The following is a 25,127-nucleotide window of genomic DNA, read 5'->3' as shown; positions in this document are numbered from 1 at the left end:
GTATGGTAGTAAATGGAAATGCTCTTTAAAACCCAGAAGGAAGAGTGTATCTGTGCGATTTCATGTGGGTTTTATGTTTTTAGGTATTAGACTGTAAATGTCTAAGAAAAACAAGTGGGAACCGATGTTAGCAGTGGCTAACTTGGGTTGACATATTTTCTTGTTATAGCATATATTGTTCAAATTTCAAAAGCAAGTTAAATTTCATAGTTAAATAATTCAAACGCAATGACAATTAGAAAAAATACAATAAAGAATGGGTCTTTACTCTGGGTCACTTTCCCTGGTGTGATTTTAAATGCCACAGTAGTGGCCTATATGTCCTTTTGTGTCACACACAAACACACTCAACATACACATCCATTAATATTCTTCCACAAGTAGAAGTGTGCTGACATATTGACCTACTCCTTAGATTTTCTTTTTTTAAGGCTTTGTATCTTGGAAAGATTTTCAGTCTTCAGGTTCTTTAGTAGAGGCTGCGACTCTGCCACCGTCCCTATTCATCCCAAAGGAATTAAGTTCGTTTCTAGAAAATATCTTCTTTTTACTGGCGTTGTTCTTGCCTTGAAGTGTGCAAACCTGCCTCCTAGTGGCAGTTCAGAGGGTATTTCCATGCTGTTGTCCCAGGTTGGTGTCGTTTCTTTGGGGGTTGGGAATGGGAGGGTGGGTGCAGGGGTCTTATTAGATCCTGCCGAGGGCTGGCCGAGGGGACACTGACTCCCCCAACCATTTGTAGGTCACTTCCTGCTTAATGTTTTTAACGTAATGATTCTGTGAATAATACCTCGCTAAGAGTTTCTGAAATCAGAACAGGCTCCTTCTGGTTCTTTTTTAATTTGGGTATTATGGAACTTTCTAAGTGGCCACAAAATAGACAGTGATAATAAATCTGCCCTGGCTGCTGTCCAGCTGTGACTGACGGCCCCTAGCCTGTCCACTCCCACTCACTCCCCTGGCTACTTCCGCCCTACCTTGGCTGCCTTCTGGTTCTTACATAAGCACCCAAACCTTAAGCCTTCACCAAGACTCCACCAAAGGAGTTCTTTCATGCGCTCAGACGCCCTGGCAGCGCTGTGGTTTCCATTTGTCTCCAAGTGGTTCTCAAACCCTTTGTTGGGATAATTGGGTTTCATCTATTTTGCCATCCTTTTGTGCTGTGAGCACATCTCCCAGTTTCCTTGTTTCTTTGTAGATTATTTGCTAGGGAAATTGGGCTGTCTGTCCTGAAACTTCTACTGTTGAGTGTTTGAAAAGCCAGATACGTACCTATGTGTCATTGAAGTTGTTCCAGCCAGCGGCTTCCAGTTTGAAGCTATCTCTAGCTGTCTTCAGGCTATGTTAGGCTGTGTTTTCAGGTTGTGGCTCAGCATAGCTCTGCTTATGACTGCGACTTGCATGGATCACTGGTAAATGACCATAGGTACAGAATAGAGAATGCCCTTTGCATAAAACTTCACAAGAATGAAGTAACTCAGCACCACGCAATGTTAACCAAGGACACAGAGCACTGTCGTCTCTGCTCCTGTAAAGGAATACCAGCAAGTGCGTGACTCGGGAAGGAAACAGGTTTGAGGGCTCTGGAGTCTGGGAGGATGAGGACCGGGTGTTGGCACCTGTGGAGGCTATCTTACTGCACTGTAGCCCACAGTTCTCAGGAGAGTGGGAAAGAGCAAACCTACCCCTGCAAGCCATTTTGTGGTGGCTTAAATAACATGAGTGACCTACCATTAGCCCCCTGCCTCCCACTGCTCTTCACTGATGGTCGTTTCAAACAGGAATTTCAGTGGGGGCAAAGATATTCAAGCCATAGCAGATACCAGCCCTTAACCACGATTGATTGGCTCAGTCATCTGTTGAAGTGGTGGCTTTTAATGAGAATGTGATCAGCTGCTCTGTGTCCTGTGGAGGCAGGCCTATTGAGAATCTCTGATGTGCACACGCAAAACTCAAACTGCAAGTTCTCCACAGATGTGGTTCTTGCTGAAGGGATCCCAGGTATCAGTGAGAAGGTCAGAGTCTAGGAGGAGCCCATCTGGCTCTTACTGTGGGCTGCTTTTCTTTCCAGGTGAGTTGTTGGAAGCATTGCTAACCAGACTCACATGTTCATGACTCTACGGTTTCCATCATTTGTTTGCCTTTCCGATTACCTTCCCCTTGGTTGTAGTGCCTCTGTCATTTCTGGGGTCTAGGCTAGCCCACAGAGGTACCATGGTTGTAGTGCCTCTGTCATTTCTGGGGTCTAGGCTAGCCCACAGAGGTACCATGGTTGTAGTGCCTCTGTCATTTCTGGGGTCTAGGCTAGCCCACAGAGGTACCATGGTTGTAGTGCCTTCTGTCATATCTGGGGTCTAGGCTAGCCCACAGAGGTACCATGGTTGTAGTGCCTTCTGTCATATCTGGGGTCTAGGCTAGCCCACAGAGGTACCATGGTTGTAGTGCCTTCTGTCATATCTGGGGTCTAGGCTAGCCCACAGAGGTACCATGGTTGTAGTGCCTTCTGTCATATCTGGGGTCTAGGCTAGCCCACAGAGGTACCCTGGTTGACTGTGACTGGTGACACCAACCCCATTCTTTATGTTTATTGCCATAGCTCAGCATGTGAGGTGGCACAGGAACCTGGGCAGATGCTTCAACATAACCACTCATGTCTTCTCTCCTACTGCGTGATGGGGCAGAGCTTCCTGAAGGAAATTGAGTTGGAAGGTGCCAACACAGGAAATAAATCCAGTGGCAGGGAGCTAAGAATGCTCATTCCTGAAAAAGAAAACCAGTAGCAGAGTATTGCGAGACCCACACTTCATTCAGCTAGCTCTCGAAGGAGCATGGTTTACCTTCTTCCCCACACAGTCTTCTGTACACGTGGAAACTGCTGTTTAAACCCCAGGGAGTGACTGCTACCATGTTTCTTCTCGCACACGCCACCTCCCCTTCCCCACTCAGAAATGTGTTTGTGGTGCTCTGTGCTCCTGGACACAGCCGAGTCCCGCTGTGATAAGAGGAGTATGCTGCTTGCTGGTACACCCCTCAACTGAGGGCTCCCCATGCTTATACACCCCTCAACTGAGGGCTCCCCATGCTGGGGGGATTAAGAGAGACTAGGATACAGTTTGGTGTGATGAGGAAGTGCACACATGTCACATTTACAAGATGGTTGTAATTGCTAACTAGCTTAAGACTCAATACCTGGAGGAGGGGTATGAAAAGATGTTAATAAAGCCTCGACTCCGTTGGCAAATTATGATTTAAAGATTAAGAAAATGTCAGAGTTCCCAGTGTTACTCTTCTAGTTATCAGACTTGTTCTCCCCATTTTCCATGACTCCTTCTGTAAGAGCCTCTGCCCCCCCCCCCCACTCCACCCCAGCAGATCAGTCAGCCTTGTCTTGGACTGTCTTGTGCTAACAAAATGAACAAAACCCCCGAGATACCCAAATATGGCTTACCTGGCTTGTGGGACAGCTAGCCAGTAGGATGCGAGCGCCTGCTCCCCATGGAGAGTTTGTGGCGAAGGCCCTGGGCATGGCAGGAGGCTGGGTCAAGGAGAGCAGAAGTGTGCTACAGAACTTCCTGGGAAGATGCAACATACACGTGTGCTCATCCCAGATAGGGATCCCATGGCAGAGCAGAGTACAGGCACCACCAGAGTCCAACTTAGTGAGCCAGTGAGTTTTATTGGGGTTACTTAGAGAAATGTGAGTAAGGGGGTACTTACATGAACAGATATGACTCAGATAGCTGCTTCACCAGAGCCCACAGCAACATGGGTGACAGCCCACAAAGCTGGGAACCTAGAGCACACTGCAGGCAGCTCGGCAGCTTGAGTTGGCCTAAACCTCTTTCAGCCCGCTCACTTGGTTTCTGCTAGTTTCAGGCAGCTGGTCTGGTCTGAGAGTAGTCTTTGCAGCTTGGGTTGGCTGAGAGTTAGTTGTCTTTGCAGCTCAGATTTCTCTTTTCTGAGGGGGACTTGACATTATTGCTTACTTTGGCAGGGAGGGGCCTAGAGAATCTGATCAGTTTCAGGGACTCCTGAAGCCATGCTGAGTTGTTTACCTTCCTGCTTAGGGAGCTTCCTCTGCATGGCATGGGATGTTCCAATCTTGATGAAAATATTGCACAACAGCCAGGAACTTTGACCATAGGCAGTCTGTTGGCTGGCCACCCAGGTACACAAACCTAAGTTTCTGTATTTTAGCCTAAGCAAACAGATCTTTATCTTAGTCTTTTATCTTTGATTCTGGGGCATTTTCAAGAAATGAAGCATACAACCAGCCGTCCAGAAAAGCCAGAACATCATATTGTCAGCTTTGTTTATTGAAGTCCATACTTCTTGAGTCTCTGCATCCTTAGAGGTGTGTGTGTGTGTGTGTGTGTGTGTGTGTGTGTGTACATACATCTATGAGTGTGCCTGCGCTCACAGAAATGGCCACATACCTGTTGGAATCATTCCTGACTAGCTTAGGAACCCATGTTCAATGGACCCCGGCATTAGTGGTCACAGTAAGTAAGGATGGTCTGGCTTCGTATTCCTTTCCCGTCCACTATAGTTACCATGACTACTCCCTTCATTTGCTGCATCAAAGATCCTTAGCAGTGAAAGCGGAAATGGGTGTTGTCAGACTCTAACCCTGCCCAGTGCACAGTGGGCAGAGTGCTCTTGATTATTGAGAAACCGGTGGAAGCATACAATGGAAAACACATCAGTTTTCAGTGTCTTTATGTGACAGCTGATTGTTTTGCATTTTTTAAAAAGGCATTGTGTTTTCAACTACAAAATGACTATCATAGGGCTGACACTAGTGAGAACTACTGAGTCTGTGTCTTAGTGTAACCTTATTGAGAATGTGTAGCTTTATGTTTTAATTTAATTGGCGCTCCTTACTTAGGTTTTAGGTTCTTGTGGAGCCTCCTCCATCTCCCTGAGTATCCCTGGCCTCGGTGTTAGCACTGATAATGCAGATGGCTGATGCAGCCATCCCTGCCCCTGATGACAATGACAAGAGCCAGCTGATAAGACTTTCCTACAATATCTGTAATTTCGAGACTTTTACTTTCCAAGATTGGCACATGTCGGAATCGTCCAAGAAATATTTTAAAACGCTGGTTTCATTGATACAGGATGCAGCCTTGGCATCAAGATAGCTTATAGGACAGTAATATCAAGTGACTCAAATGTACGGTACTGGTGCCATGTTTCAGGGATGCTGTAAAGAGTTAGCAAACCAGAGCCTGGAACAGTGGCAGGAAGGCTCAGCCTGCTGGCATAGCTCCTCCTCTGGGCTCCTGTGACACCCAGACAGCTGGGTTGAGGGAAGCTGGCCCAGCTCTTACACCTAGAAAGTGCATGCTTAGCCCTAAGAAGTCCCTTGTCTTCTCAGGATCTTCTGTGGGGTAAAAGGTGCTGGAACTCCTTGCCAGTGTGATAACACATGACTGTTGAAGGAGGATCCCAGCCCCAAACAGTGGGCGCTTCCTCCAAGACCATGGATTAGGTACAAACCATACCCAAACACCCATTTTCACTGAGAGATCCTTTCTTTTATTTTATTTTTTATGGATTTATTAGTGCATACGAGTTGACTTTACCAGCCCCAGGACTGGAGTGCCTGCAGCCTCTGGCATATTTGCTAGTCAAACACTGATCCCTAGTAACCTCGACTCCCCTAGGAGGCCTCGCCAATTACTTTGTGCTGCCATTCTCCCCTCCAGATTTCAGTCGCCTCAGCACCCCTGTGCCACGGATCATGATTATACTCCTTCGGGTCTAACCCTAACTCTCCCTTTCCTGAGAGATCCTTTATTAAGCAGGGAAGAAAAGTTAAATGGCTGCTTTCTGACTCAGGCAGAAAACAGCAGCAAATCACCTTGCAGGTGTGCTTTTTAAGAGGAGAAAAGGTCTGTGTTAGAATGGCCTAGGATGTGGCCTAAAGGAGATAGAAGATGAGGGGGAAGGGGAAGGGGACAAGGGAAAGGGGGCAGGGGTATTTGGCCCCAGAGGGACAAAGGACTGCCTCTGACGAGAGAGGAGACAGGTGTGGCACATAGGCAAATGGTGGTTTATAAAGGTAAAGGGGTTGATCCCGAATTTCCTGAGAAACCGCCACACTGCTTTCCAAAGTGGTTGCACAAGTTTGCATTCCCACCAGCAATGGATGAGTGCACTCCTTTCTCCACAACCTCTCCAGCAAAGGCTATCATTGGTGTTTTTTATTTTAGCCATTCTGACAGGTGTAAGATGATATCTTAAAGTTGTCTTGATTTGCATTTCCCTGATCGCTAAGGAAGTTGAGCATGACCTTAAGTGTCTTTTGGCCATTTGAACTTCTTCTGTTGAGAATTCTCTGTTCAGCTCAGTGCCCCATTTTATAATTGGGTTGATTAGCCTTTTATGGTCTAGTTTCTTGAGTTCTTTATATATTTTGGAGATCAGACCTAGGCTGTTTAGATGTTAACCTTACTAGATCTGGAAGGAGGTGGGAGGTCCTTGGACTCCCCACAGGGCAGGAAACCCTTGCTCTTTGGGCTGCTGAGAGAGGGAGAGTTGATTGGGGGAGGGGGAGGGATATGGGAGGCCGTGGCGGGGAAGAAACAGAAATCTTAAATAAATAAATAAATAAATAAATATAATAAAGGTAAAGGGGGAAACCCCATGTTAGGTTGAGGGGTTTGATTTTAATTGGGCATGTTAATTAGGTGAACCAAATGGGGCTTCTGATTGCTGGACCTTGGTGGTCAGCCTCAGGAGGGGGAAGTGGCCAAATAAGGGACTAGACCTTGGGGGCTAAGTTTTTAGCAAGGCAGAGGGAATGGGGGAGAAGGGCAAGGCCTGCCAGAGCCACATGCTCCAGTGGGCTAGGGTCCCTTCATCTGTAATCTCAGTTCTTGAGGAACTGAGGTAGAAGTGTAGAAACTTCAGGCCAGCCTGGTCTACATAGTGAGACCTTGCATCAAATAATAATATACTAATATAGTAGATAAATAATGAAAAAATTTAAAACTGTCTTCCCCACCCACTGTTAATAGGACAGTTTAATCTCAGTGGCCTCCTATTTCCTGCTGATCAAGGCCAGCAAGTGGAGAGAGCGACTGCAGTCTCCACTGGAATAATTAGGTATTTTACAGGGAGCAAAACCAGATGGCTCACCAGAGTGTGCGTTGTGTGTCTGTGTGCATTTTTACCTGTCAGGCTGTACATGTAACTTGTGGTAAGTTTGAAAGCGCATGGAGCCCATATCTGCTTTTCTCTCAGATTATTTCAGGGTTTCCTTAGTGCCAGCTCTAAGGCAGACTTGGTGAAAGGTGTGGTGAACGGACAGAGTCTGGTGTGGCATTTCTGATAAGAAACTTCAGTGCAGTGTGTGCCACAAGGGATCTTCTTTTCTGTTCTGTGGCTCTCTTTGTTTTTGACACGGGAATAGCATATTTGTGTTCCCTCAGACCATCTCTACTTCATTCATAGCCCTCCATGTTCATAAAGCCTTCGAGACTTCACTAGAAATTAATAACTCTTCAGACACCAGATCTCTGGAGTCCTCATACCGCCGGCCCACCCGCTTCTTAACTTCCTGCCCCAGAGGTCCGCATCTCCTTCTTTCCTTCCTTGCCCATCATGTACAAGTGGTAGTCATGGAACCTGGTAACTTTGCGTCACCGAATTCTTTGTCCTTGATGGACAGAACATTCTCCTCATTTATCTCTAGTGCTCTTCAGGGACTAAGCTGTGTCCGACCTAAATGGCATTACCGCAGACTGGAGCCAGCAAACATTCATTAACTTCCCAGTTGCAGAGCCCTGGATCTGAGACCCAGTTCTTTTATGTCCTTAGAATCTCTTAGCTCTTCGTTCTCATCAGTGATTGGTCTTGTTTTCATCGCCTCTAAGACCCTTGCACCACACCCTAGGTCTTTCTCTTTGTAGACTCTTACAATGAGGCAGTTGAGGGGAACTCCTTCCTGTAGTGGGCTTTTCTTTCCAACACTTGCCTGCCCTCCATCCTTCAAGGGGCCTCTCAGAGAGAATAGCTCAGGTGTTTTCAGTTTGAGCACACTGGCTGGGTTCTTGCCGTCTCTCTTTAAATCTCATGTGTTTTCTGTTTGAGCACACTGTCTGGGCTCTTGGCTTTCACTCTTGAAATTCGCCCTCCTTTCTCCTGTCCTTTCTCACACCTTCACTCTGCCTGCATTCTCCCCGTGGCCCTCCAAAAACATCTTGGCAGGACAGGAGCTAAACAACCTCCCATTGAGCCTGTGTTTCTTGTCAGCCCTTACCCCCCACCCTCCTCCCTTCCGCTCTGTGGTTTGACATTTCTGCCTTGCCAGCTTTCATTAGCAATCTTGTACCCTGTCCCCCAACTAGAACCTTCCATGCTCCCTGGTCTCCCACATGCTTTGGGAAGCACCCTTCGTGGTCTCTTCAACTGTGCCATCCAACTGTGCATCTCTACAAGTTTGCCATCGAACTACCCCCCTGTTGGTGTCTGTGTACAAAATCCTTTCAGATTCTTCTACTTTTTCTGACCATTCTCTTGCTACCTCTGTCTTGAGTTTTTTTTTCTTATTTATTCTTTGAAAGTTGAGGGCACTTTTCTCTTGCCAGTAATTCTTAGCTGAAGTGTAGGTTACCCATCAAAACAATTTTCCAAAGTTTTTAAAATGTACACTACTAAAGTGTCAGATTCAGTTAGGTATTCTAGAAGCCTGCAAGATGGTTCTGCAGTATTGTGTCATTGGGAGGTAGCAATTAGCCATTGTTTAACTATTTATGCATTCAGTAGATATTCACTGAGCACTTACTGTATTGCAGTGGCACTATTAGTTATTCAGTTTTTTTTTTGTCATAAAATGCTTTGAATAAAAAGCCCTCGTTTTTCTCTTTTTCTAGCCTTGGTTAGTTGTTTTTCTTTTTTTTTTTCTGAAGGGGTCATTTTTAAAGTAGAGCCATGGTTTCTAAGATCTTGTGGTCAGATTGAGTCCTAAAGAGTTCTGTTTCTGCATGCAGGAATTCTGTATGGTCTTAACCACCATTTCTCTAAGGATTCTCTGAATTCAGTTTCTTTCTATTTACTTTCTAGATTTATGTGTCCAAACTGCTTTGCTAGCCCTCCTCCAGAAGAATGTTTGCTTTCTGCCTCTTTGCCAGCCTTTGATGCTCCCCAGCCTGAACGCTTTTACCTGTGGACATTGTCACTTTCCACAGTATAGGACGTGTGTATTCATGTCTCTCAGGTTCTTGCATGCAGCCCTGTACTCTGGTATACAGGAACAAATAAATATATTCTGGATATATTGAACCATGGATAATAATTAAATATCCTTTATCCAAAACGATGAGGACCAGAAGACATCTGAAGTTAGGGATATCTGGATATTTTCATCAACTTTACAAGCTGAGCAGTCTGAAATCTGAATAAAGATATTTAAAATGCTCCTAAAACTTGATATTTGGGGACTGATGTTTCAAGGTTTTTAGCACTTTGTATTTTGAGATTAGGGCTGCCCAACATGGGTATTGCTACATTTTAGAAATTATCCTGCAATTTTTCAATTGATCTGTAAATTTGTAATTTAGGATCTATGACCATTGTAATTTAGCACATTGTTAGGATTCATTTCTATTCAATTTAAGTTTTTATTTTTGCATTCCTACTCATTATAGATAATTTAATAATTGAAGAAATTATAAATAGTAATATGAAAACATTAATGCACTACTCTCAGATGTGTGTGTCGTGGTGTGTATGTGTGGTGAGCCTGCCTACCCATTGATACCTAAGTTGACGTTTGTCTTTGTAGCACAGCATCTTCTCAACAGAACATGTCTTGAGTATCTAACGTAAGTATTTTCAAGAAGCTAAATGATGCCGTATGTTATGGAAGGCTTCTTTAGCTCGTCTCCTGTTACACAGGCGAGCCCTCCCCCATGTCATTGTTAACACATGTGCTATGGTAAGCATTGTAGCAGTACTTCATGTTACACAGTTGTGACGGGAGGGTCTAGTGGCTTATTGTCTCTCTGTACTGTGTTTAATAGCTGTAGTTTAATGAGGAAAAGAGCAAGGAAGACCTGACAGTAGAGTGAGGGAAGTTGCCCTGGAGTAAGGAGAGAGTTAGGGTGGGTGTGGGCTGGGAGCCTCCAGATAGACTTTCTGAAGGGCTTTGGGTTGAACTGACATCTTATGGACTCATTTCTCTGGCTATATCTGTTAAGAGTGTTCGGTTACTGTGATGTTGCATACTCGTTTCTATTCAGTACTGAGGCTTTTATTATGAGTAAAGACAGATGTGATTTAATCAGGAACTCTTGGTGTTACGTGAGTTACCTTTCATCCTCCTTATCCTGTTGTTAGTATGAAATTATATAGCAGTTGGGCTTGTCTAGTGGCTCAGAGCACCTGTGATTCTTCTCTTTTGGAATTCTTTAGAAAATGGTTTATTTTTTATTTATTTTTTTATTTTGAAAGAATCTGTTATCAAGAGTCCCTAGGCCTAGAGCCCTAGAAAAGTCAGTTCTCTGTCATTCTGATTTTCTCTGTGATGCCACCTGGTCAAGCTTTCTTCTTGCTGTGTCCATTTTGATAACTACCACAATGTTCTCTGGGTTTTTCCAGTTTGTCACATTTGTTCACACGGAGGTGGATTTGTGGCTTTTCTCGCATATTTCACTGTTCTGTGGTTCAGAATATCAGTAGTCTAGAATTGCATTTTCAGTGTTCCCATAGCCGGTTTTCTCTCTTCCCTACAGACACAGGCCAGTCCTGAGGTTGTGGAGCTATGGCACTTGTAAGTTAAGAGAGGTAGCTTATAAAGGCAGGTACTAGGTTAGGGGTTAGCAAAGGCTAGGCTTGCTCTTTCTGCTGAGGAGTACGTGCAAATGGTTGGTGTGCCTTGGCATTTGATGTTACCCATGTCTGTCTGGTGTTGCTGAAGTAGCTCTGGCAGTCCGCAGATGGTATCAGGGTGTGTTTTGACAGATGACAAGAGGAAGTAGGAGCCATGCTGTATCCAGTAGTAGTAAAAACAGTGTCCACATTGCTCTTCCCTTTTGTTTTTCAGCCAATGGCAGAAAACAGGCTCCTTTCTACAGTTTATTGGGTTTTACTTTTTAACATTTTACTAGTTTATGGGAGGGTACATTAGGGTTTAGAGCCAACGCTAGTAGCAAGAGGCTCAACATTAGAACTGGTGTGGACAAAACTTAGCCATCATGCAGCAACCCCCAAATGTGCCACTCTGTGCACTTTAAGTCTGGATCCACGGTGGTGGGGAGGTCAGGCTGGGGGCTGTCTCAGAACTGAAGGCCCTGTCTTTCCAACCCTTCATTACCCTCTTTTCCCGTGTAAAGACCGCAGTCAGATGTTACTGCTGGAGACCGCATAAGTTGTTTTCTTCTCCAGATTGTGACCGAACCCTGACAGTAGCAGCTGATGGGAAGAAAAGTTTGTTTTGTTTCATGGTTGAGGACGGCCACAGGCCATCATGGCTGGGAGTGGCAGGACCGTTGGTGACACTGTGTCTGTTGTCAGAAAACAGAGACGAAGAATTTTTCTTTTTTAAATTAAGTCTGTGACGACACTAGTCCATGCGGTGATGCTGCCCACCTGCAGACTGGGTCTTCCCACCCCAGGAAAGCCTATCACAGACTTGCCCAGAGTTTGTCTCCTTCGTGGTTCTAAGTTTCATCAATTGACTTGGTGAGGGTGTGGTCAGATGCGGTGGTAGATGCTCCTTTCATCATGGCATCAAGCTTTAGCTTGACACCCAGCAGTCAGTCCCGAAGTGGATGTCCTGGGGCATGACTTCATTTTCAGTACTAAAGGATGCAAAGGAGAGAGATGAGGAAATGTTTGCTGTTATTATTGTGCTCCTCTCTCTCTCTCTCTCTCTCTCTTTCTTTCTAGAGAATTGTAGAACTGCTTCTTGCTCTGAGTCATAGTGAAAATATATATTCCAAAGCCGGGCGATGGTGGCGCACACCTTTAATCCCAGCACTCGGGAGGCAGAGGCAGGCGGATCTCTGTGAGTTCGAGACCAGCCTGGTCTACAGAGCTAGTTCCAGGGTAGGCTCCAAAGCCACAGAGAAACCCTGTCTCGAAAAAGCAAAAAAAAAAAAAAAAAAAAATATATATATATATATATATATATATATATTCCATTAAATATCGACACATTATCTTGTATAATCTACAAACACAGAATACATGTCCACAATCTGAAATTTCAGAGATTGTTTTAAAAATGCATCATGTTATAAGGAGCCTTGTAAAGCACGGGTTAAATATAAAGAGGGTTTTCTGTGAAAACTGACAGCAGCAAAAGCTTGCCTAGTTCGCCAATTGAAGATGTTGCTCACCTGTTTATTGAACTGCGGCTGCAGGCAATGCTTACTGCACCAAATGCAGTTCTAAGTCAGGCCCCAAATTTGTGTAGCATTGTTATCAAGATAAAGGCAATTGAAAAGTGAAAACTGGTGTTTTATGTTCTGATGCCAAGGTCATTTTTGTAAGGAATTATATGAAATGCACACAGATGTGGCCAGCCTCGGTATCCTAAAGACCCACACAGATGTGGACCAGCCTCGGTATCCTAAATAACCACACAGATGTGGCCAGCCTCAGTATCTTTAATAACCACATAGATGTGGCCAGCCTCAGTATCTTAAATAACCACATAGATGTGGCCAGCCTCAGTATCTTAAATAACCAGTCTTTAAGTATTTGTTAAATCATAAGTTTTTGTTGCTTTGAGCTACAGTTAGTCTATTAATAAAAGTTCCTTTTTTTCAATAATGTCAAATTATGTATGCACAAACTCTAGACACCCCAGCCATTACTACAGTGAATACATATAATATACACACATTATTATTTATTACTAAGGTTTAGATGAACTGCTGGCAGAGTAATAATAGTTCTTTGGTTAAAAAAACAGGTTTTTATGTTTCTCAAGGGCTGTGTGTTTAAGTCACATGATTTATTTATTTATAGCTTGAGTATTAGCAATGTATTTAATGCTTTATTTTGTTAAAAATGGCCTTTATTCTTTTGTCACTTGTATTTATACAGATTTCAGCCTTGCCTCCTTTCTTCTCTCTCTCTCTCTTTTTTAGAAAATAATAATTATTAATTCTGGTCCTACTTTTTCACACCATTCTTAAATTTGTTTATTTTTAATTTTAGCTGTTACACAAAACTATATAAATTATGCATTTGTGAGGCAACATGATGTTTTTAGATATGTGACCATTGTGTAATGTTCAAGATCAGGCTAAAAATACCTATTTCCCCAAATATTTATCATTTGTTTGTGGAAAATTCTCCAAGTCCTTCCTTCTTGTGCTTGGGATATGTGTAGGATCTTGCATGCATTAAACGAGCTCCAACTCCAAGTTCCCCATATTTTGCATTGAGAGAGAGAGAGAGAGAGAGAGAGAGACTGTGTCTGTGTGTGCCTGTGTGTGTGTCTGTGTCTGTGTGCCTGTGTGTGTGTATGCCTGTGTGTTTATGTGTCTCTGTGTGTCTGTGTCTCTGTGTGCCTGTGTATGTGTGTGTGTCTGCATCTGTGTGTCTGTGCCTGTGTGTGTGAGTGCCTGTGTGTGTGTGTGTGTGTGTGTGTGTGTGTGTGTGTGTGCCTGGCCAGCTTTCACTTTCAGCTCATCGTTCATGACAGATAACTCTGATCTGTAAACCAAGAACAGTTCCCCTATTTCACAAGTCTCCAAAGCTCCCTTCAGTTCCATTCTGCGTCTGATAACTAGCAGGAAGCAAACAGGACAAGGCTTTAGAGGATGCATTTTCCTTAGTTGCTCAGGATGGGACAGTCGTGTGAGGCCTGCAGCTCACACTAGCTTCCCTCCTTCCTTCTATGTCTCTGCTGTGACTGGATGGCCAGTGAGTGATTGTAAGAAGTTTGCTCAGTGAATTGAAGAAGATTTGAGCTCTGTCATTCTGACAGGAGTGGGTAGGGGAAGCTGCAGCAGAGGCCAAGAGCCCTGTGATGTCTGCTTCTTTGGTTTATTTAGAACATGGTCCCTGAGCCTGAGTCTTCCCTGGCCAGCTGTGATGGGATTAGTGTTGGAGACTGTTCTGGGGCCAGTGGTGTGGCAGTGGCAGAGGGCAGAGGCTGTCGTAGCCTTGGCACAACACTGTAGAACATTTGTCTAAATTATACTTTGATGAGATACTTAAAATGTTACATGGTTGTTGACCATGCTCAACTAAGTACAGGAGCCAGTATCCTGGGAATTGTGTGCCTTTTATACTAAGCACTGGGACTGATGCTGTACTTGAACGAATTACCACCACCATCACCACCATCAAATTTGTATAGTCTTACAAAATTCAAATTAATTGTTACCCAAAACTGAACTTGGATATATTCATAAAACCTGGTTTGCCTAGAGCCACAGACTGGTGAACAGCAGACCCCAGGGACACACTTTCTCTTCCTTCCCTGTCCAGAAACAGCATCCAAGTTCATTTGTTTGCTTTTGCAGTGGTGGGGACTGAACCCAGGGCCTTGTGCACGTGGCAAATACTTTACCACTGAGTTACTTTTCCAGGCCTACCTACTCCAGCTCTTTTTACTTCTGGGTGCAGCTCTGCCTAGCCCAGATGTTTTTTCTATACCTGCCTTTTCGAGCCTTGTGCTTATTCAGTAGTTCCATGATCTTTTTTTATATGCCATCTCTTTGGTACATCCTCTTACCTTTTAGATATGCTATGGCATCATCAAGCACAGACAGTGCTCTTCAGTTTTTCATTGCCTCTGTCTCATGTTTGTTTTAAGTCTTGGTATTAGGTTAGTTCACTTTCTGTTACTATGATGAAATATTTCAGGCTGATGCTTCCTAAGTGAACAAGGTTTATTCATTTCACTATTATGGAGACTAAAATTCTGAATAGTATAATGCTGGCTTTGCAAGAACTAGTTTGGCTTCAACCAAATCAGCACACGGTGGAGCACCTCACAGTGGAGCCCTTCATGGTGGAACCCCTCATGGTGGAGAGCATCTTGGTGGAACATCTCATGGTGGAGCACTTTATGATGGAGCCTTCTTGGTGGAGCACCTCATGATAGAGTGCATCTTGGTAGAGCACATCTTGGTGGGTCTCTTCATGGTGGGCTCACATACAAAAGGCAGAGCTCTCTGCAAGACAAGTCAGAGAGGCTAGGGAGTGCCCAGGCTTTTCTTTACAGTATCTCTTTCAGGAACTGACTCAGGTCCCATGAGAGTTCCCTCAGTCCCTCTGAGGGTAATTCTCCGTCTCCTAAAGACAGCCCCCCCTCCCACATACTAAGTATTCCTACTTTTTAACTTTCCAGGACCTTTTAACACAGTACCACTAAAGACCAACCTTATAACACAGAAACCCTTGGGGGACACTCAGGTTGTATCTAATCACACCACCATCTGGGGTAGTCATACTGATCCTAATCTAGTGAGCATCTGTTTTTAACAGATCCAGGTGTGTACACTTCATATGTAAGGAAATTATTATTTTTAGATATACTTTTTAATCTGCAAAAATACTTAGTAGTTATACAGTTGAGTATATGGAGTGCAATAAGAAGTGGGGTCTATCTCAGAGCGCTTGCTTACCTGTCATGCATAAAACCCTAGGTAAAATAGGTGTGGAGGTGAGTACTGGAAATCACAGCACTTATGAGGTGGAAACAGGAGGATCACAAGTTCAAGGCTATTAAGTTTGAGGCTAGCCTGGGCTACATGAGACCTGTCTATTAAATGAATAAATGGATGAATGAATAAAGAAAAATGAAATAATTTGTATTATGGAGACATTAGTTAAAAGAAGCTCTTGTAACGACAAATTGATTAAAGTTGTAGATTTGAAGGGAATGTCCTATTTGAAGGGTCTGTTCTATTTTAAGAGTAAATTTTTTCACAAATAAATTCATTTATTGTGTTAGATGTCTGTTGGTGCTTGTAAGCAATGTGTTGTTTTGGCCATATTTATTCTTTATTTGTTATGACTGATGTATGCTTTTTCTTTTTTATTTCCCCCAGACAAAATTGAAGAAGCACAAAAAGAACTTAATGGGGCAGAAATTTCCAAAAAAGGTAAGAAGAAACCAGCCCTGTGTGGACTCGGTTCTTGCAGAGATGCCCACATGGACCTCTCAGAATTGAAGCCTTTCTTCCGGAAGTTGGTGCTGATGTGTGTGGACTTGGGCAGTCTCAGTACCTCTCCCCGCACCGTTTCTCTCCTCCCCATGTCCTGTTGCTGGGAATGTGAGGAACAGATGCAGTGCCTTTGAGAGCACTGCTGGACCCTGCCATGTAGTAGACAGTGTGGACACCATGACTCTCATGTGTGTTCCAGTGCAATGACAGAAGTCAGGGACATTTCAAACTGTCTGAAGTTGAAGAGCAATTGAATATATATGTAAGAGGACATGTTTGACTAGAGAAGATCATGCAGATTTTTAACAAAATGTTACTTATTTCAAAGAATAGTGCTGACTTTGTTAAATAAAAAATAAACCTATAATATAGCATACAAAGTCCTAGTTTTTGTAAAAATGATCAAGTCAGGATGGTGGCCTCATATATGTGGATATGTATATGTATAAACACACTTATTGGATTGGAAAGAATTGGGAAGGATTTCTTTAGGCAAATGTGCTTAAGAAGTGGGAGTAAGCGAGGTCACTGCATTGCATTTATGTTGCTCTGGTTATATGGTGGCTTTAATCAGTGTTAAAAATCGAAACAAGGGGGCTGGAGAGATGGCTCAGCGGTTAAGAGCACTGGCTGTTCTTCCAAAGATCCCGAGTTCAATTCCCAGCAACCATATGGTGGCTCACAACCATCTGTAATGAGATTTGGCGCCCTCTTCTGGCGTGCAGGCATACATGGAGGCAGAATGTTGTATACATAATAAATAAATTAAAAAAAAATCGAAACAATATGCAATTATTGGTCTCATGGCAGAAAATATCTTGTTTTTTATGTACTAGAACCTGTAGGACATGAGAGCTGCATGGGCAATGGTGACATGTGTCCCAGCACTGTTAGTGAGGTAGTGGTGAGCCTGTAGGACGTGAGAGCTGCATGGTCAGTGGTGGATGTGTCCGTCCCAGCACTATCTCTTAGAGAGATGGTGGTGCTTCTCTGATGTTAGGGAGAGTGAGGTTCTCTTAGTGTTCATTTTCATGATTTAATGTTTACATTTCCTTATTATATTTTCTAATTTGAGTAAACTAGTTGGCAGAATAATTTAGCTAAATAGAACCCCAGTGGAAGCCTTTATTTTTCTTTCTTTTCTTCCTTTTCCTTTCTTTTTCTTTTTGTTTTTCCTTCTTTTAAGTCTAGACTGAATACTGACTGGGCAATTCCAGAGAAAAGACTTTTGTAAACTCCCTCCCTCTCCCTCTCCCCCTTCCTTCCTTCCTTCCTTCCTTTTTGTTTTTCTTTCTTTTATGTCTAGACTGAGTATTGACTGGGCAATTTCAGAGAAAAGAGTTTTGTAATCTCCCAGTCCGCATTTCTTGGTTCAGCGTTGTGCCTGTTCATATGTGGTGTTGCGGCAGCATTAGTGTCCTCCTTAATTCTCGCCCCCCACCCCACCCACCCCATTTCTGTTCCATTATATCTCCAACAGGAATCTGACCCTTGGTGATTCTTGCATAAAAGCCAGACTAGAAAGGGTACACATTGCCACAACCATGCTGTTACCTTGAAAGGTTCCTGACCACCTTTGCCCTCGTTGCCACACTGTGGTATCTAGTGAGGTTAGGAGAGGCCCCTTCAGATACTGCTACAGCCATCTCTGCTCACAGCCAGGGCTGGGGAGAGCAGCTCCAAGCAGAAGAACGAATGTCACTTGTGTTGCCTGCTTTTCTCCAGACCAAAAAGTTCTCACAAACGTGAACTAAATGCAAGAAGAGGGAGGAAAGAACAAAGGCGGGAGGAAAGAAGCTGGGCAGTGCGCCTTGGCATAATTGGGCAGCTCTGGTTGACAGGTGGCTCTGGGCAGACCCCGTGTGAATAATGAATGAGGGCAGTTCCTTCTCTTTGCTGCTGGCTTTGGTTTTTCACACAAAAGTTCTGAGCAAGGGAAAGAAAACAGCTTCCCTTCCACCTGGAAGTAAGAACACCAGTTCCTCTCCTTCAGTGTGAGAAGCCTTCCTGTAAGAGCAGCACTAAGGTCTCATTTTCTTAGTGGCTTATATATTTTTCATAAAGGAAACCACTTCTTCCATGAAAGGAGGCCATATGAGCATGGGCTACCTGGTTCTAGTGATGGCAAGGCATCGTGATGTCACTTTGTCTGTGAATTATGTGACATAAAAAGCTGTTTTGTTTGTTTGTTTTGCTCTATATGGCAAATGGTCCTAAAATGCTTTGTGTCCATCAAAGAGCCCATGGTTCGTCCCTGACCATGGGTTGTCCCTCCTGCTCACACCATTGCAGTCGGTTCTAGCTGGGATGCGTCACTAACTGACGCCTAGTGGGAGCAGTGTAGCTGCAGCTCCTTCAGAACCAACCCAACAAAGACCTGCTCGTTGACCAAATTACAAGGTTTTTCTATTTTTTTAAATATATTAAGGAAGGGTAAATATGTCAATATAGATCCTGATTTTGCCAGTCATAAATCAGTAGAATTTAAAAGTGTCTTAAATTGGGCTGGAGGGATGGTTCACGGGTTAAGAGCACTAACTGCTCTTCCAGAGTATCCGGGTTCAATTGCCAGCACCCACATGGCAGCTCACAACTGTCTGTAACTCCAGTTCCAAGGGATCTGGCATCCCCACACAAATATACCTGCAGGCAAAACATCAATGCACATGAAAATAAATAAGTCTTTAAAAAAAAAGAGAAGGGTACCTGACTTTGTCAGTCATAAACCAGTCGGTTAAAGAAATGACTTAAATTATGCTAATACACTTATTTTTTTCTTTTTATCTCCTTATGGATAAAATCTAAGCGACTTCGATTTATTTTGACTTTAGCTTGGTGGTGGGGGTGCGAGTGCGACGCTCACGACCCCATGATGCCCTTGTGCCCGCCTCGGGTGCCGTCCCCATGATGCCCTTGTGCCCGCCTCGGGTGCCATCCCCATGATGCCCTTGTGCCCGCCTCGGGTGCCGTCCCCATGATGCCCCTGTGCCCGCCTCGGGTGCCGTCCCCATGATGTCCTTGTGCCCGCCTCGGGTGCTGTCTGCTCCTGCTTTTTAAATCATTTGGAGGAGAATGTAATTGGATCCTTATTTCCCACCTGACAATAAAGCAGAATCCAAAGAGATTATATTTAATATGTGCCTACAGCCGAACAGCAGAGATATTCACGTGATCAAATGAGAAGGGAATTGTTTCTAAGCATAACATTTAAATTAGCTGTAAATTAAGTCTACTTGTTCTTCCCGTCCCTTTGCTTCACAGCATTCGTCAGATAGGATTTACATAAACTGCTCTCTCCTACATGGTAGTGGAACATAGCAATAGATCCCTTAGGAGGGGTGTGTCCTATTTCTTTGCTTAGATATTTTGTGTTGGTGCTGGATTCGGTTCTGTGACCAGTTTGAACACTGGGCTCCCAGTGTTCAGGCCTGGATCTGCACACTTCGTTTGGTTGTGTGCTGTTTCTTGGATCAGCTTTAATACTTCGCTTTAAAATCATGTTCTATGGTATTGTCACACGTCTGTAACACATGGACAGTATGGTGACCCCGGGACACCCCGCTGGAAGACCCTCTTCCCAGCTCTTAGCACTGTTTCTAATTTGAATGGATGTAATGGATGCTAAACACTCTTTCTTTTTTTCTTCCTTTCTTCCTTTTTCTTTTTCTCTCTTTCTTTTTTTCTTCTTTGATGACTAAGCTTAAAGGAAAAACCTGAACTCATCTGATTTATTTGATGACCTATTCCTTAGTTGCCCTGCACCAATAACCCGGTGGTGTAAGCCCGGAGCAGCCAAGTTCTGTTTTGACTTAGTGAACCAGGTTATAGTTAGATAGGCGCTTAACATCAGGAAGCAGCGCTGGCCACACTGGTGTCCTGGGAAACTAACATCAGGCATATCTTCCTGCACGTGTGTTCTGCCTGCTGCAGTGCTTGCTCTCCAGTGCTGTCTGCACGCTTCCAGGATACCCAGCTCCCTCTCTTTATCAGAGTATATTGGGTGATAACTCCTCAACTTTATTCCATCATTTATGATTTTGTCTGGAGTTTCATTCCCCTCCTTTTCCCTTCCCTCCCCCCCCCCCCCCCCCCCACCCCGCTCCCTTTCCTCCCTCCTTCAGTCTCTCTGTTCCTCCATCTTTTCTATCTTACTCTGTAGCCAAATCTAGCTTCAGATTCACCAGACAGTACTGTCTCTGCCTCTCAGGTGCCAGGATTACAGGCATGAACTTTTGCCTTTGAATACACATAGTTCTTGACTCATCTGTTTTCCCTTCCTCAGTCCCCGTCCAATCCCACCCCCTTGCACACTCTGGGACTTTAGGCCTGCACAAACACCCAGCTTTGTCATTTGGGTGTTTTGTTTCTAGTAAGACACATCTTCCCTACCACAAGATCTAATTCCCCTGCCCCCCATATTTTCTTCTAAGAGACTTTTACATTTCAAATTAAAAATACTCTTCAGAGTTGATTTTTAAAACTACATTTAAGCAGCTGTGATTTGGCTCAGCAGGTAAAGGCACTGAGTGCCAAGCCGGATGGCCCGAGTTCGAGCCTCACAGCCCATATGGTGGAGGGAAGGAGAGAACTGATTCCCACAAATTGTCCGCGCCTCCCTCCACAGATGAATAAATGTAAAAATACTTTAAAACCCGCTTAATCCTTTTACATATAGTTTTCCAATTCATTTTTTCAAATGAGTAACCATTGCTGATATTTTTCTTTTTCATTATTTTAAAGATTTTTTTAATTAGTTGAATTAATTTCCTAAGTGTCACATTGTTGGGGTATCTTATGTTTTGATGATATGTGTAATATTTAATCAGTTGGGCAAAGGCGCATTGCCATCTGCAGCTGCCTTACCCTGTAGGCGGCAGCACACCAGAGCCTTCTGCTGCTCTTCACTGTAGCTTTACAGCTTCGAGCCACGCTCATTTCTCCATGTCTATGACGTGTCTCTTTAGATTGCACGTTTGAGTGATGACATACAGTAATTGCCTTTCTGTGCCTGGCTTACTTCACTTAGCACCGTGATCCCCCTAATCTGGTGAGGAAATTACAAATCCAGTTCTTCTTATTGTCGAATGGTTTCCCACTATGTGTATACTGCATTTCCTTGTTCACTTCTCTTTACCCAATTCCGTCACTTCCGTAGCTGTTCTGGAAAGTGCTGTAATAAACATGGAAGTGCAAATGTCTGTATTGTAGTCTGGGAAACATTTATTGAATCTTCTCTTTTTGTGACTCTTCAATTTTGATATATACCTGGGTTCATTAGATTTTCTGTTCTGTTTGTCTGTATGTGTGGATACTGAAGTGTGTGGGGGCCGTGAACAGCGGTGGGGACTCTCAAGTTTTGTTCAGAGTGCTTTGAGAGTAGAAAGAAGGTTTTCACACAACTATTTAAATTTTCATATTATGTAGAAGTAAGTCATTTTGGATTTTTTTTTTTTTGAGTTAGAAGAAGCAAACTCGGCATCTTTGCCGACTGGCTCCTGCTCATAAATATGGGGACAGTTTTGGGGGGTTTGTTGGCTGTTAATGTCTTACACTTCCTTCATAAAGATCTCATTTATGAGTACATTTTAGGGTTGGGGGAACTTTATATTAGTTTTGCCCCCTTCATGGAATTTACTGTATCACAGAGCTGTATCCCTGGCCACAAATTTAACTTTTTTTTTTTTTAGTTAATTGGGATATTTATTTAATTCTATTTTACTAAAAATTATTTTTTAGTTCTTGCTGGAAAATAAAATGCTGAATAACTATAGACAGATTTCTATCTAATCATCCACTTGAATTATTTCTTATTCTGATAAATTTTTATAGTGATATGTTTCGTCATACTGGTTGGGAATAATCAAAGTTTTATTTTTGCATTTTACACCACTATTTTTTTTTCTTCTTTGCCTTATTCACTTGCGTTAAATAAAATGATGACGAAATTGTAGTGTTTAGGTCAGTGAGGTGGCTCAGCAAATGACAGCGGTTGCTGAGCCACAGTGCAAGTCTGGTGACCTGCACTGAGTCCCCAGAACTCACAGAGAAGTGACAGGAAATGACCGGATTCCACAGAGCCATTCTCCGACTGTTACAGGCATACCATAGCACAGCCACCCACACAATAATAATAAATCAATAAATGTCAAAGTGGTGACGTAGGCTTCCCTTGCTGTTTAAAGAAATCCCCACATCTCACTGTTGGATGACTTGCTGTCTAAAAGCAGCCCTTTATAAAACAGAAACTATAGAGAAAATCCATGGTTTTTATTCTTTTGTTGTGTTGTTTAAATCTGACTTGCATTTATTAGATATTTACTCTTTTAAAACACGCTGCTGGTGCTTTGCGCAGTAGCGGTGTCTTGGCCAATGAGGTTTATCCGAGGTGCAATTATTGCTAATCGAAAGCGTTTCCCAGTACCCTGCAGTGACAGACAACTTGCAATATAGTCAACGTTGGCAATTTTTGATAGTCTCTACAGAGACTGAATAAAAAAGATGTTGCTAGATTCAATTTTAAAAATATCTTACTGAAGAGTTCTAGGCTTTATAGAGCTATAGTGGTCTATACTTTTTAAAGTTTGCTTTCCCTGCAAGATTTTGTCTGGGAGTTAGTTCTGGTTTAGGAAAGTGATCTGGTGGCTGTATGTTTCTGTTTGTGTAAGGGTGTGTGGGGGTTGTAGGGTCTGCATGTGTGTGGGGATGGTGTGGGGGGGTGTGGGGTTGTAGGGGTATATGTAGGGTATGTGGGGATGGTGTGGGGGTGTATATGTGGGAGGGTAGGGGTTTATGTGGGGTGTGGTGGTATGGTTGTGGAGGAATGTATGTGTGTTTGAAGGAGGTGGTATTTAATACTTAGATGATTCTTTGTTGTGGATTCTGGAAACATTCCAATTTTTCAAACAGTGGGGCAGAGTATTTTTCTACCATGTTAGCCAGTCCTAAGAAGCTGTTTTTTTCTTAGGATTTATTGCTGCTCTCTTAACTATTAAATTTGTCGGCCAAGATTAATCCACAGCATCTCTTATGCTGCTGCTGGTTCTGTAGTGATGGCTCTAGTTTTCCAGGAATTCAGTTTTATTTACTAATCCTTTCCTGACATCTTCAGAGGATTGTGTGTGGCTTTCTCCTTTTCAGTGTTTCAATTTCCCGGTTGTTGTTGTTTTTTTAAATGTATGATTTCATTTTCATTGGTTCATTATGTTTAATTCTTACTGTCTTTTTCCTTCTTTTCTTTCATTGGGGAAATTTTTATTCAAATTTTTGATATTATAAACTGAACTCCCGTTTATGCCTTTATTTTCTGTTGAAAGCATCGCTGCCAAGTGTGAGGACTTCAGGTCAGAACCCACGTGGTGGAAGGAGAGAACTAACTCCACAGCTGACCTCTGACTTCCACTCTCACAGCATTCGTGCATACAAAACAAAGAAACAAACAGAAAAGTTATAGTTAAGATCCAGATATGGGTATAGGAAAGATGAATTTTCTTGGGTCAGTTTCTATTTGTATTTTTCCTTCATGTTGTTCTTTCTCAATAGACCCCGCAGTTGCCACACTGTCTGGCAATCCTTTCAGCAGAACTGCTTTCTTTCTGACACTTCAGAGTGCAGCTACAGAAGTTTTATTTTAAAAATAGTGTCCATAAAGCATCTTTCTGTATGTGAGCAAAAAATAGGGCTGGCAGGAGTAGGTAGTTAGTGTGAGTGGACAAAGATGGGGAACAGTGGTAGGAACTGGACAGCGTGCAGAGCTGGTTGACAAATAGGAGGTTGGTTGGTTGTTTTTTAACATGGCCAGAATTTATGCACTGGAATATTCTTCTGTTATTAGGAAACTTGAGACAAGGTTGCATATCTTGGAGGTGACAACCAACCAGAGAATAGGAGACTTGACCCTGGATTCCAGTAATTGTAGATAAGAAAACAAGAGTTTTCTTCCCCACAGCCCAAACACTGTGCTGCCTTAAGACCTTTACAGTGCGGGTGCACTTCCAAACACACCCTCTGTGTTTAAAGGTGACAACTAATCTGGCCCAAGAGTGCACTTTAATGCTAGTGCTCATGTTATAAAGACAAGTTATAATGGTGTTATCATTAATAAGTATGCTGAGCATAGTAATTAAGATAATTAGAGCATATTTTATCAACAAGAATGACAAAGTCTTCATGTAGGACAGACATTTGGGTGGCATAATGGAAAAGCTGGACAGATACCATTAAATTAAAACATATGATTTTAATATAGTTCATGGTAAGATGGAAATGTTTTTACCATTCTTGGGAAAGTATGCTTAGTAAAAACACTTGAAAAACCCAGTTTGAGTATTTTAAACCAGAAGGACATTAGCAATTTACATAGTGAGTACTCATATTCATAATAAGAAGACTAGGGCAATTTCTTAGATAAACATCTGGACTCCAAAGTACTTTCAAAGGGTGGGCCTGCTTTTCCATTTTAGTATCATACTGAAGCTAATATATGTCTATACATTACTGGAAAGTGTGGTCTTTAGGTTTATAAGTAATTATTAGGAAAAATGAATTTTAGTGAGCATGTTTAATGAAAATTTACTTTAAATAACAATGTTGTAAATCCTATTCTCTTAATGTTAGACACCCCAAAAATCATCCATGTTTCTTATAAAGTTGTCAGTTCCTTCATTTCATTAAATGTTTATTTTGTATCAGCATTCAATTGGAGTCTTTGAAACCTTACAAGAAAGAAACCACTCTGAACCCTAAGGGAACCCTCAGGTCTTTACCCAGTGCTTGCCCAGTTGTCGACACCTGCACTGCCACAGACGTGGTTTGTGTGTTAGTCTGCTGCCAGAGACACTGCCAGGATAAAAGAGCAACAGATGGTGACACTGTTAAGGAAAAGAGTCTATCCAACTTCCCGTGTACATTGCCCAGATACTTCCCATGTGCACTGCACAGATACTTCTCCTGTGCACTGCCCAGATACTTCTCCTGTGCACTGCCCAGATA

At 43.0% G+C, this 25,127-nt stretch overlaps 1 protein-coding gene and 1 non-coding gene across 5 annotated transcripts in view; both read left to right on the top strand.

Moving 5' to 3' along the window:
• The window catches only part of Hivep1 (HIVEP zinc finger 1), a 138,082-nt gene that overhangs the window by 63,057 nt on the left and 49,898 nt on the right, over positions 1–25,127 (top strand). For all 4 annotated transcript variants that reach the window (XM_041632624.1, XM_041632621.1, XM_041632622.1 and 1 more), the window contains one exon: positions 16,023–16,076. In XM_041632624.1, coding sequence (XP_041488558.1) covers positions 16,023–16,076 — 54 coding nt within the window. The remainder of the gene's footprint in view (positions 1–16,022; positions 16,077–25,127) is intronic.
• Positions 22,480–22,624, top strand: LOC121434181. The gene has a single exon (XR_005972396.1). It is a non-coding gene; the product is annotated as a U4 spliceosomal RNA (small nuclear RNA).

Source organism: Microtus oregoni, unplaced genomic scaffold, assembly GCF_018167655.1.
Source record: "Microtus oregoni isolate MIOR12 unplaced genomic scaffold, Mior012 000042F_ref0000377, whole genome shotgun sequence".
NCBI lineage: Eukaryota > Metazoa > Chordata > Mammalia > Rodentia > Cricetidae > Microtus > Microtus oregoni.
Note: the sequence above shows the minus strand (reverse complement) of the source record. Positions and strands in the feature narration are given on the sequence as shown.